The following is a 12,967-nucleotide window of genomic DNA, read 5'->3' as shown; positions in this document are numbered from 1 at the left end:
TTGCACATTCTTATTTATCATAAGAGGGGCTTTTTTGAGGTAATGCCCCCAATATTAATAATACCGCTTTTGTGCTTTTTCTTAGATACATGCAGTTTTTTTGGTTTCTTTTGAATGTTTTGCATGGAGAGAGAGTGATGGCGTGTGCGGGTGATTGGATCATTGGCTGTCACTCAGCGCGTGGACGTCATGTGCTCGTGCCCGGGGTTGGCGTGTGCTTACCGCATGGGGGAGGAGAGAGTGAGAGATCTGTGATAAGAGAAAAAGAGGAGGAGGAGAAAAAAAGGAAGGGAGTTGTGTAAGTCTAGCTCGAGTGCTAGGAGGAGACAAGGAATGGGTCGATGGTGACCTCACTAGCACTCATGGTAGTGATCACGAAATATTACTGGGCTTGAACTTCAACAGTGTAAACCTGCAAACCTTAACACACCCCCGCGGATGTACCCAGCGTACCTTACACAAACACTCGCCCCTTGCTGAAACCCCTTCTCTTCTTCCTTCCTCACTCTATTTCTACACACTGTTGCTACCGGCCTTCCCCGTCGTGCCCCCCGTTTCATACAAGTTCCTTTTGACCAGCCCAACAGCAAACAACCTAGCAGTTATAGTTGGTAGTGGTAGTGGTTGTGGTTGTGGTTGTGTTGTGGTTGTGGTTGCGCTTGTGGTAGTAGCAGTACTAGCAGCAGGACTCTGATAGCCCCACCACTCACTTCACTCACACTCACTCACTCACTCACTCACTCACAACCTCCGACCAACATCCATCCATCTCCGTCATCGCCCCCCCCGTTCGTTGTGCCTGTAAGAAAAATATCTGCCGACTTCTCTACTGGCTCGTCCCTCCCCCCCCCCCCCCCCCCAACCCGTGCAGTGCAGTCCACACATCCCGATCCCATCACTCTGGTCATCCCGTCATCCCCGTCGCTCCCGTTGTCCTGTCCATAGGATCTGCTTGAAACCCGAGCATCTCTTTCATCTTCGAATCATTCACCACACAACGTCCAGGATCTGGGTAACTACCACATAGGTATACGACATACACGCGCAACGCACGCAGTACAACCTCCTGCTTGCTTTGCCCTTCTGGCAATATCTATCGAGGGCCTACATACATACATACATACAACCTACCTACAGCAGCACCTACCATACCTTTCCTTCTTCTTCTCCGTCCTGTTAACTGGGTCTATACTACACACACTCACACTCGCTCTCCTCTCACTCACTCACTCACACACTCACACTCACTCACTCACACATACTCTCTACCCCCCCCCCCCCCACTACAACCCACAACCACTACAACCCTCCCCCCTACCCAACTGCCCTGATTGACTTGCCACACCTTACCCTGACTGCTACTATACAACTGACGGCTGAGTGAGAGGCGCCAGACCGGGTTGTTTGGAGTGAGGAGTGAGCTATTTACCGTCCCACCCGACGGCTTATTGGATCACGACCCAGCAATTGAATTACATTACAGATTTCCTGCGACCTCGGGAGTTACAGGAGGGTTATACATATCGACCAAGGGAGAAGGGAAAGAAAAAAAACATACGCTTGTTTTTCTCTCCCCTTGACCCGCGAGGATCATAAGCCGACAGACAAAATCAAATTCACGAGCTTGCTAGGGTTTAGAAACGAAGGAAAAGAATCCTTTGGAACTAAGGGTTGGTAGAAAGAGAGGTACACACACACACACGAAAGAGAGAAAAAAATAATTGCTTCTGTCGCACACCGCTTTTCTCCATTCCACGGGTAGGGAATTGATACTGTGCAGACATTGAAAACTGAGAGAACAGAGTGTGCTACAATTACAAGGAAGTCGTTCGAGAAATTCAATCAATCATGGTAACTCCCCCCCTCCCCCTTCATCTCCCTCTCACCCCCCTCCCCTTCCCTCTCTCCACGATCCCCCCCGTCCCTCATCCGTTTCCGCGGATGGCAGCCGTATAGTGTTGCGCCCTCGGTCCGGAGGATCTCGTTCTTTTATGCCCGTTGATGGCGGAGAGTTTACTCTGCATTGTCCCTGTGGGATTCCCCAATTGGCTTTTTCACCTGCACACACTCCTCCTCCTCCATCCTCCAAAGCATTGATCGCGTTTACCCATACATATCTGCTATTGTCATTACTGCTGCCACTGTCTGTCTGTCTGTCATCTACCATCATCATCTATCATCCGTCGTCTGTTGTCTGTCTCTGCGCGTGTGCCCATCTGTCTATCTATCTGTCTACATACATACTATCTGCCTGTCTCCGGCTGGCCTGCCGAAGGAAGCTTCCACAGCCCCTTCCATTCCCGGGCTTTTTTCCCTTTCCCACACACCCCCCACCCCACACCAACGGGAAGCCCCCCTCCCCCACCCGAAACTGAGCTTTCCCATACCCGCCAGCGCGCGTCAATCATCAATTCAGTGCCAAACTTTTCTTGTTGATCGTCGTCGTCGTTGTCAAAGCTCAGGCCAGGGTATATAGCTGTTGTGGTTCAATCCCGTTCCTCTCTCTGGCCCTCAGCTCTCTTCTGTTTCAAACCAGACCCTCGGGTTTCTGCAGGCTTATTTTGCTTCTTTACGCTTCTGCCCGCTGGTTGGTTTGATATCAAACCTGCATACTTTTTTTTTTTCTTCACTCTTTCTCCCTCTCCTCCTCTTTACCCTTGGGAAATTTTTTTCACTCCCCTTCTGCGGATTATTCTACTTTTACTCCTCACAAAAGAAATTAAGAGAAAATAATTTTTTTTTACAACCCGCCACCCCCCGGTCAATTCAGCCCCCCCCCCCCTTTCCCACCCCCCCTCTCGCTATATAAATCAATACGGACGTGTGTTTGTGAGCACAATTTTTTTTATTTTTATTATATATATATATATACATTTCTCTTCATCTTCTACTTTCAATTTGCCTTCTTCTTGCTTGTCTGCCTGCCCTTTTTGAATTCAATTCAATTCGAGACAGCTTGCAAGCTATAGACCTATTCCAAAGGTTCACACCAAACCACCCATTCTGCTTTCCCTCAATTCCCTTTTCCAGACAGACCAGCGCAGAGACAGAGACAGAGACAGAGAGACAGAGACAGACCCATTCAGACCACGCCCCACCCCCCCTCCCCTCCATCCCCTTGCATAATACCCCAAACTATATACATATACCCCAGCTAGCTCCCCCCCCCCCCCCACATACACAGCCTATATCAATCAATCCAATCCCCACTCACAAGTCTTTTTTCCCTCCCCCCCCCCCCCCTCAATGCCTCCACTCCCTCCTTCATCCACCTCGTCCTCATCCGACGACTTCCCATACCCACATCCCCACACGCCACCCGAGTACTCGTGCAGCTCCATCCACATCCCCATACAGCACAAGGGCATCATGGCAGACTACCATCACCACCATCACCACCACCACCACGAGGGGGGCGAGGAAGAAGTGCGCGGGAGGAATAGTTACTCACTGGAACGCTTTCTGCAGGAACCGGGCAGTCCGAGCACCACTGGCGGCGGCGGCGGAGGAGGCGGCGGCGCAGGTGCAGGCGTGAATGGGAAATACGGAGCTATGAGTCCGGGATCGAGCATACAGGGCTACACGGGCCTTGCGGGCAACGGGCGACGCCCCAGGTTGCTGCTGATGGGGCAGAGAAGGTGAGAGTTTTTTGGGACACCGCCAGGGAAGAGAGAGAGAGAGATGTAGGCGGGGGGAGGTGGTAGTAGTAGTGAGTGCGGAAAGGCTTATGTTTGGTGTGTGTGTGTGTGTGTGATGTAGGAGTGGGAAATCGTCGATTAGCTCGGTGGTGTTCCATAAGATGTCGCCGACGGAAACGCTCTTTCTCGAGTCCACGACTCGCATCCAGAAGGATCCTATCCAGTAAGGACACTCCGCAATTGATGGTTCTAGATGTTTTCGGGGGTTGAAGGGGCGGGGCGGGTGAGCCAATTGCTAATATAAAACCTCCGGTCCACATATATAGCTCCTTCATGGACTTCCAAGTCTGGGACTTCCCCGGCCAGCTCAACTTCCTCGACCCGACCTTCGACTTCGACCACATCTTCGGCGAGCTCGGCGCGCTCATCTGGGTGATCGACGCGCAGGACGAGTACCTGGACCCGCTCTCGCGGCTGCACGCCACTATCATCGCCATCCAGCGCTCCTACCCGGCCATCAACATCGAGGTGTTCATCCACAAAGTCGACGGGCTGTCGGACGAGTACAAGCTCGACACGCAGCGCGACATCATGCAGCGCACGCAGGACGAGCTCTCGGACAACGGGCTGGACAACGTGCAGGTGTCGTACCACCTGACGAGCATCTACGACCACTCCATCTTCGAGGCCTTCAGCAAGGTCATCCAGAAGCTCATCCCGCAGCTCGAGACGCTCGAGAACCTGCTCAACGTGCTGTGCAGCAACAGCGGCATCGAGAAGGCGTTCCTGTTTGATGTGATGAGTAAGATCTATATTGCGACCGACTCGAGCCCCGTGGATGTGCAGAGTTATGAGATTTGTAGTGACTATATCGATGTGATTGTCGATGTGAGTGAGATTTATGGGTAAGGCGCGCCGCTGCTCCGAGAGTCCCCGTGTGTGGTGGTGGTGGTGGTGGTATATGGTGGCGTTTATTTTGTGTGTGTGTGGCGGCTGATGTGATGTGATGTGTGGATGTAGCTATGACCGCAAACAACCCGCCGAAATCACCGATGCCGCCCACCCCGTTGTCCCTGGCGCCGAGGACGAGGAGGAGCAGACGGCGGAAGCGTCGAGCATCATCCGCCTGCAGAACGGCATGGTGCTGTATCTGAGGGAAATCAACAAGTCAGGGTCCTAGTTCCTTCCTTTTACTTTTTTTCGTTCTGTTTTTGTGCTCTGGGCAATTTTTCCGAGGGCTTGTTGTGTGTGTTGTGTGCTGACTATTTGGTGTTGTTGTGTGGTAATAGATATCTGGCACTCATCTGTCTGATGCGCAAAGAGGGCATTGAGAAGAAGGGGCTCGTGGACTTTAACGTGCAGGTGTTTCAGAATGCGCTGCAGCGGGTATTCGAGGTTGGACGTTAAAAAAAAAAAACTAATCTCTATGGACGGATATTATGAATGGAGGACCTCATGAATTGATGAAGAGAAGAGCAGAAAAGGAGATTGCGCTGCCTTGAAATTTTACTAACTAAAACCTACCTAATAACGAGTTTTAAGCGGAGTTTTTAAAGATACGGCGCTGTGGGATGTGGGGGGGTGGGGGTGGTTGGACCTGAGGCGGGGGGGGATTGATATGATAGATTTTTTTTTTTTTTTTTTACTCGCTGGGATTTTTATTCTTTTCGCCGGGTTTGGCTTATAGGGACCTTTTTTTTATTGCTATTTTTTTTTACCTTTTACTTTTTAGTGAGGTGCCCCCCCCTAAGGTCAAGTACTCGAGAGGGGGGTGTAATGAATTACAATGTAGTACTTCCACGTAACTACGTTGGTCAACAGAACGCGGGAATGCCTATGGATGGCTGTTGGTGGTAATGATATTGAGAAAGAATGATATCTGGCTTCTTCGGTCTACCATGTACCTAGTAGCTAGCTAGCTCTTTGACCGCTTAATGCTCTCACCCACCCACTCGCCCCTTATCGTGTGGCTTTTTTCTGATGGCGCCCTGCTTGGTGGCGATAAATAATAGATAGAGTATTAGTGGATGTGCAAGGGTGCAGTGGTGGTGGTGGTGGTGGTCCCAGGCACCCGTGTAGGGAGGAAGGATCGAAGAAACGAGAAGTCAGCGAGGTTGCAGTGTGGTGGTGCTAGTTGGTAGTTACTGGTTAGTGGATAAGCTTAGGGTTAGGGATCTCCATGGTGCTCTTACTTAGTGCGGGTGCTATTTTGGGTAACCCGCGGGGAAGGGGTTGGCGAGTGATGTGGTGTGGAGGAAGTGGGTGGCATGTGCTGTGGTTGTGGGGACTGAGAGTGCGAGCGAGAGCATTCTTGGGGTGCGGGTGGATCGATCGGTGGTGGTACAATACAATCCACTCTCACTCGATATGGGGGATTCCTTATAAGGCGGACTAATATCACTAAGCGTAGTACCTATGTGGGTATCACTACATGTATAATGGGAGTCGATTATGGATGGGGGTGGATAGTGTCAGCGGAGAATTGTCGCGGCCGGTTTACATATTGCTTGTTTGGCTATGACCCATATATAGAGCAGAGTGGCTAGGCAGCTGCGAGAAGAGTTGGCAGGAGAAACGGGTTACCGTGTAGGAATTAAGTAGCGAGAACTAGTCATACTGGATATAGAAGATGGCATAGTCTTGTGGTGGGTGGTGGTGGGTTGTAGGTGGTGGTTAGGTGAGGTTGGAGGTGAGTAGAGTATAGTACATGCAGCTATGTAACTGGGCCTAGGCAGGCCGTGCAAAGAGAGCCGAGTGATCTCATGTGACGTGCCCGCACACCCTCCAAGCCGCCAACTTACTAACAAATCGGTACGTACCAACATCACTCCATACCAGCGGGAATGCAAGCCACCAACCACCCCACGCTCGCCCCTATCCACACCTCATCCCGGGAAAGCCCATCCCTCCAGAATGAAATAGTAGTACCTTCCGGATCCATGAACTAAAGTAGAGTTGCTATAGGATGTACGCTCAGGACACCCCGCTTTAAGCAGGTAGTTGGTTTCAGGTAAAGATTGTAGAAGATACTGGGGTATGGGAGGATATCGGAGGGACATGATGACTCGAATACGGGAGGGTAGTTATAGTTACTCTCGAACCACTTACTCGTGTAGATGCAGTTAGGCAGAGCCGACAGGTCCTCTGATCATGCACAAAACCGATCGATTCTTATTTTAGGGGCGCAATAATATAGATGGGCTTCAAAGTGTAAAGTATGGAGACAGGAGCGGTGATGGTGAATGAAGGTTATTTGGGAAAGAAATCGACCAGTAGAGCAGTAAGTTGAAAGCAGGAAAAGAGATTGACTAGCCCGAGTGATAGTTTATGATGGGGGTTACTCATCCTGGACCTTCCGTGGATTGGCGGATGTGTGGTTGTAATTAAAGATAATGGAGTGTGTTTATAGATTATCCGGTGGATGAGCAGAGAGAAGTGTGATGGTGCAGCCGGAAGGTTTAGCTAATAACATTCATTAAGCGGTAGAGATGGATTCAGATTTACGTTCGAATGTATAAACCCTTGAACTATGCTCTCCCCACTCCCAATTAACCATGCAGGAAGATATCAACGATAATCTCTTAAGCTATGTTCCATAGTTCCAGCCGGCCGTATTTGACTTGTCCCAAGTGTATGGCCCATAGGTCTCTAGAAACTCCCAATATGCAATAGCAACAATTAACGACAGTCCACACTCGGGAGAAAATTACTACGCCGTTACAAAATTAGAGAGCACTAGTGCACCAATACATAATTCCCCGGTCGACACTTATAAACCTATAAAGCGAGATGACAATAGGCCTATGATTAGTGATCCAAAGGGGGGGATATGCAGATACTCCTTTTATTTTATAACAAGGGTCTTTGATTTCCTCCCTCTTTATCACTCAAGGTAGAAAAGCCACCACAAGCCGCAAACCGCTCGCGCGTACAGTACAGTGGGAGCGCGAGCCCCCGGGATGGACGAGCGAGTGATAGTGCGTGACTCAGTCGCAACCCCGCAACATGCTTGATCGTTATATATACCGTGAGCCGCTGGAGCTGCAATAAGCACAAGAAGATACAAGTACATTTATGTATATGTTTTTATAAGAAATGGATGTAGAATACTGCGGCAGACCGTGCCTTTGCGTACGTACACGCAATGCCCTACCCTACCAAGGGGGGCCTCGAGGAGATGGGCTCAAATTTAAGCCTACCGCAGAAAAAAAAGCCATGCCCTGGTAGTGTAGTGGTTAACACACCAGAAACTCAGCACGTAGGTTTAGAGCTGTGAGGAGATATTGGGTTCGAATCCCAATCGGGGCAATATCAATTCTTTTTTTTTTGTCACCGGCTTCTGTTTTTTCCTGGGGTGACGTGCTGTTATTCTTGGCTTTAGGCCGATATCAACAGCTAGCGGAAATTACCAACATAGAACTGCAGACTTATCCTTTAGCTGAGCCCGTTAGGATAGATAGATAACAGGCCTGGAGCAAATCACCTCTCGAAAAATGGGCATAGTCTAACGCAAGATTTGATATACCAAGTCTTGGAGAGGCCTAGGGGTGTGAGTATTTCTCCGTCTAGTCGTGAATATTAGGTATATCGGTAATTCTATATGGGTTTATAGATAAAGAAACTAAATAAGGCTATCTTCTCACTTCCAGCTGGTGACTTGAGATGCATGGGGTGTCTAGATGGTATATGAAGATACTACATATGTATGTACGTACCCCGGGCCCGGGAAGGCCTAATCATGACAGATGGCTTTTTAGTGGCCAGTTGTTTGGTGGTTACAACTAGTAAATGTAGCTACATGTAGTATAGACTACAACCCACGTTCAAAAACGGGCGTCACCTAGTACAATCGCCCAATAGATATGGTGAATTGATATATCGTGGGTTACAATCATTCACTAACTATTTAGAAGGGTTAGTTACATAAAAGTTACGGGACAGAAAGAGAGAGTTTGTTAGTTATCGAATCTATAAAAAGTTTCTGCGAGTAACCCTAACCTCGATGTTTAAACCCTGCCCAACCTTTGGGGCTTGAGACACCTGATTTAGTTGTTTTTGATATACCAAGCTTAACCCAAATGTTCTTACTAGACGAAATCTCTATAGCCATTCCTGCGTCAATGTTTAACCTATGTAGTTTAATGACGGATGTACTACAATTACTAGATTATCAAAAAAATAGGATAAGCCTCAGTATATTGGCCCCTTTCAGCTGGTATATACTCTAGTGGTTGGTCTTTTCCTCTTCACTCAGGTACTTGGCAATTGGCCTGTAAGTAATAGAGCACCCAAGATATATCGGGCAGATCACAGACTATCACTCGTCGGTCGGCGTGGTTTAGCCATTTTTTCTTGTAAGGAAGAGTACTTTCCCATATGTGTAGCCCCCGAATTAATCATTTATAGCCATGTGGTAAATTCTTTTAGGCTACGCAAGTATATATTTTCATGCGGATGATATATATACCGGCTCTCAACCTCTATCTCAAATCGAATTAATTGGTGTACGGTAAGGGCCGGGCCGCGGGACGGAAGCAGGGGCGAACTATATCAATATTTGCGCCTATAAATTCACACATGGTACTTACGAGTGCCTGAGACCTTTTATATACATGTAAGCTACGACAGTCGAACCCACTGCATTGGTCAAATACCCACCACCGTACTAAAAGGAACTACATCAAATAATAAGGTTAAGATATCGAGAGCCAATCACAGGATCAAAGATGAGGCACTAATAGTAGATAGCAAAACCGTTTGATTGTCATGCTGCTATCTTATCCCATCATACAAAAGTTACGTATCCCATGATTGTACCTTATTTTCGCCCCTTTACCCGATCAAGTGACTTCCTTATTACTTCCTGTACTTCCTCTCTCGTCCCATAAAGTGATATATAAATGCCTTCGACAGCCTATTACCCAAGTCTAGCAACTAGTAGAAATAAAAAAAAAGAGCAATCAAGAAAAAAAACATTAAGATCGTATGAATAAAAATTTCGACAGGAGAAAGTATCAATATGGGAGGGGTTCAAGGGAAATAAAAACAGAAGAAAAATATATGATGGATTTGCAGTTATGTGAGACGTACGACATGCTGAAAGGGTTAGCTATGGCAGGGGGATCGGAAAATTTAAGTATAGAAATATGCATGGACATGCGTATAAAATGCGATACAAGAATGACCCTAGGAAGTTTTTATCTGTGACTACTAGAGTAATGTATGTAGTGGATGTTGGTTGATGATTTATGAGTTGCAATTGGCGACGTGGCAGATCTGGTTTTGAACCGCCGAATTATTAGGTCCCCTTCTTAATCTATGAGACGCTTATGTTAACAAGCAGCTCTCTGAGATAATTCTCTCCTTTCGGTACTACATGTAGGTAAGGGATTAATCAAGGGTATACGAAGCTTAATCTCATAGATACAAAGGATAACCGGTGCACACAAAATACCCAGAAACAGCGGGAATGGTAGGGATTTACTTTTCGACTTCTTTTCCACTCTCTGAGCTTCTTGCTGGCTATTTCGAGGCTCCGCCTCATGCATTCCTCAGTGGCTGTAGAAAGATTAGCAGTTTTTTCCAGGATGTAACCTCGTTACTATTGTTGCCTACGTTCCCAATCCCCACCTTCAGGAGTCTTCGGGTCTAAAAGACCATCTATTTCTTTTTCTTCTTTGATATCCTTATCGACATCTTTATCGGCCAATTTCGACATCTGAACAAATGAATAAATATTAGCAGAAGGAACATGCGTATTTACCACAGGGTCGCGCCCCAAATGAACTCAGGGTCTCAATGTCGAATCGGAAAAGAAACTTACCTCTTCCACGGGTTTGTTTTCTTTCAAAAGATTCTGGTCTGTTCCAGCACGCCCAGCAATATTTTCATTGTCACTTCTCTAAACATGGAGATGAAGTAATATTAGCAAAGAGATGTTTCAAATATCATCAAGAGAAACGTATCAGAGAGTCCAAAAAACGTACCTCTAGATCGTCTGAGCTGACTGAGTCATCATCATCATAAAAGGTGCTAAGACAATTTTGTTTATGAGCTTGACCTTCACGATATCGATCATTAAAGGTGTTCTGTGTTTGGAGTGGGGTGTTAGCAGCTGGGACATGATCTTATCAAAATAATAAACTGATGAGAAAACAGATTAGAGAGGATTGTATCTGGATAGTAACCTACCTTTTGAAGGCTTTCCGGGCTAGTCGTCAGAGAATCTTCGTCGGTATCAGGGTAGTCACACATCAGTGGACCCTCACCATCAGTACCCTGATGGTGAGGGTCAGCAGTCTTGCAATCTGTGAGAGATTTTAGGGGATCCTCCCCCCAGATATTCGTATTAGGATCCTCATCAGGCGGATTAATATTGGAAACGTTTTTTTCAGGGTTATTAGATGAAGCATAGTCAAACATCTTTGTGAAATTAAATTGGGTATTATGTCCGAGAATGTAAGTGAAGTTTAAGTTACCAGACGTGAGAGTAGATGGGAGAAGGAAGAGATGGATGATATTCAGGATGGATGGAGAGAGGAAGGAGGAGAAAGAGAGGAGAAAGAGAGGAGAGAGGAAAGAGGAGAAGTAGAGGGGAAGCAGAGGGGAAGCAGAGCAAATAGCAAAGCGAGAACACAAGCAGAGAGAGGGGGAGCAGGGCGAGCGAGCGGAACAAAAGTATGAAATCTGGCATTGAAAATTGCAAAAGCAGAAAGCATATATCTGCACGGTGCCTGCTCGGAAGCTTGCAAGACCAAGCAACCCGGCCTAGTTATTCGAGCCGTTTATTCATCGTAACATGACTAAACTTTATAAGACAATCCCCGTGCTCGGGAAGCTCGCCGAATTATGAATTGGAAATCCTTTCTCATATATGCGTATTACTTGTGAATGATTCGACTCAATGCACTGAATTGTTTAAGGCATTGGCCATAGCTGATGAGCCAAGTTTATATATATCGCAGCAGCGCCGTGAACGAGGTCATTGAGGCCAGGGCTCTTGAGGGTGAGCACCCAGCACTATAAGCAGTTGATTCATTCCTTATACTAGTAGCACTACGTAGTTGATATCCAATTTTCTAAATACTACGTGCGCATAGGCTTGGAAGAGCTTGTTGAGTATCGAGAGCATACATGTAGGTTTCTAAGATCACCGCTTATATGATAACGTATTTAGAAAGTCAAATTCTAGTAACTATAATTTGCAAAAAATTCAGTATTGTTCAACTTAGATTTACGACAACTAATGTGCAGTAATTGGTAGTGAAGTTGGTTCTTACTCTTTCGGTGATATGCCAAGAGCTGTCAATGATATTTGGTACATGTTGACGTTGGCCTCGCATCCCTTTTTAAACTTCACAGGTATTTGCCAAGGATTTGGGAAGTTATATAATCCATTTTAGGCTGCATAATATTCGCACAAGATACACGTAAGAAAGCATTGACCTAAGATATGAAAATACCATTGAGAAATGAATTATTTACAATTCTGTAGCCATATTAGAACTGAGGAATAAAACCCTTGTTTGTGGACAGATCCTAGATCCTAAGATCGGCATTTGGCCCCAGAAGCTGATATCAGGTTTGTACTAATAGAGCCGAGATAGTACATCTTGTGATCAAAAGTCCAGCAAAAGTTGCGGTGTCAATTTCTCTAGATCTTCAACCTGGCCCCCACAAATATATTAGCCCACCCGTCCAATTCTAATCACAGCCCGCTCCACAAGCCGAGATAATTCCCGGGGAGGCACAGAAAGGATGCTCACCTCCAAAAAAGAACCCATATTCTTAACCCCGCCAGGGTCCTGCCCGCTCTCTTTCCTAATGGCAGCAGCCCTCCATATTGCCTCCCGAATGAATGTTTTCGTGTACTCCCCGGTCGCGTTCAACGCTGGCTGAGAGATTCTCGTCTTCTTCTTCTCCTCGAAGAACTCTTGGAGTATACGCTGCAACAGCTGTGGGGGAACCGTCACGGTACTCTCATCCTGCTCCTGCTCCTGCTCCTGCTCCTGCTCCTGCTCCTCGCGCGAAGCTGGGGGCGGTAGTAATGGGGGGTTCTTGGCAGCAGCAGCAGCAGCTTTTCGGGGAGGCATCGTAGAGATCGTGAATGTTTCTGTTTAATTACTGCGGTGACGCGTTTTAGGATGTTGATTGAACGGCAGGTGGAGGCTCTAACAATGTGTCTCTCACCTTTGTAGAATTCTGCGTCAATTACGGGGGGCGTGTATGTCGTACCTTAGAGACTTTGTAATTGACGATCCAACTGTCTCCAGGTCGACGCGTCGTCCGATGTGATGTCGCTTAACACATGCCAGGTCTAGGTTAGGTCT

At 47.2% G+C, this 12,967-nt stretch overlaps 3 protein-coding genes across 3 annotated transcripts; 1 reads left to right on the top strand and 2 right to left on the bottom strand.

Moving 5' to 3' along the window:
* Positions 1-1,848: 1,848 nt before the first annotated feature.
* Positions 1,849-5,045, top strand: LAJ45_03302 (uncharacterized protein; the record flags this gene model as incomplete). The annotated part of the gene is made up of 6 exons (XM_046112889.1): positions 1,849-1,851; positions 3,469-3,638; positions 3,760-3,861; positions 3,965-4,543; positions 4,659-4,805; positions 4,928-5,045. 6 exons carry the CDS (start codon positions 1,849-1,851, stop codon positions 5,043-5,045), a joined length of 1,119 nt encoding a protein of 372 aa, XP_045973766.1.
* Positions 5,046-9,936: 4,891 nt separating this feature from the next.
* Positions 9,937-11,060, bottom strand: LAJ45_03301 (uncharacterized protein; the record flags this gene model as incomplete). The annotated part of the gene is made up of 6 exons (XM_046112888.1): positions 9,937-9,954; positions 10,123-10,196; positions 10,254-10,356; positions 10,462-10,539; positions 10,625-10,726; positions 10,830-11,060. 6 exons carry the CDS (start codon positions 11,058-11,060, stop codon positions 9,937-9,939), a joined length of 606 nt encoding a protein of 201 aa, XP_045973765.1.
* A 1,196-nt stretch (positions 11,061-12,256) lies between these two features.
* Positions 12,257-12,730, bottom strand: LAJ45_03300 (uncharacterized protein; the record flags this gene model as incomplete). Its single annotated transcript, XM_046112887.1, has 2 exons — positions 12,257-12,304; positions 12,404-12,730. The coding sequence occupies 2 exons, from the start codon at positions 12,728-12,730 to the stop codon at positions 12,257-12,259; spliced, it is 375 nt and encodes a 124-aa protein (XP_045973764.1).
* Between the last annotated feature and the right edge of the window lie 237 nt (positions 12,731-12,967).

This window comes from Morchella importuna (genome assembly GCF_003444635.1).
Source record: "Morchella importuna strain M04M26 chromosome Unknown Morimp01GS007, whole genome shotgun sequence".
NCBI classification, from domain to species: domain Eukaryota; kingdom Fungi; phylum Ascomycota; class Pezizomycetes; order Pezizales; family Morchellaceae; genus Morchella; species Morchella importuna.
Note: the sequence above shows the minus strand (reverse complement) of the source record. Positions and strands in the feature narration are given on the sequence as shown.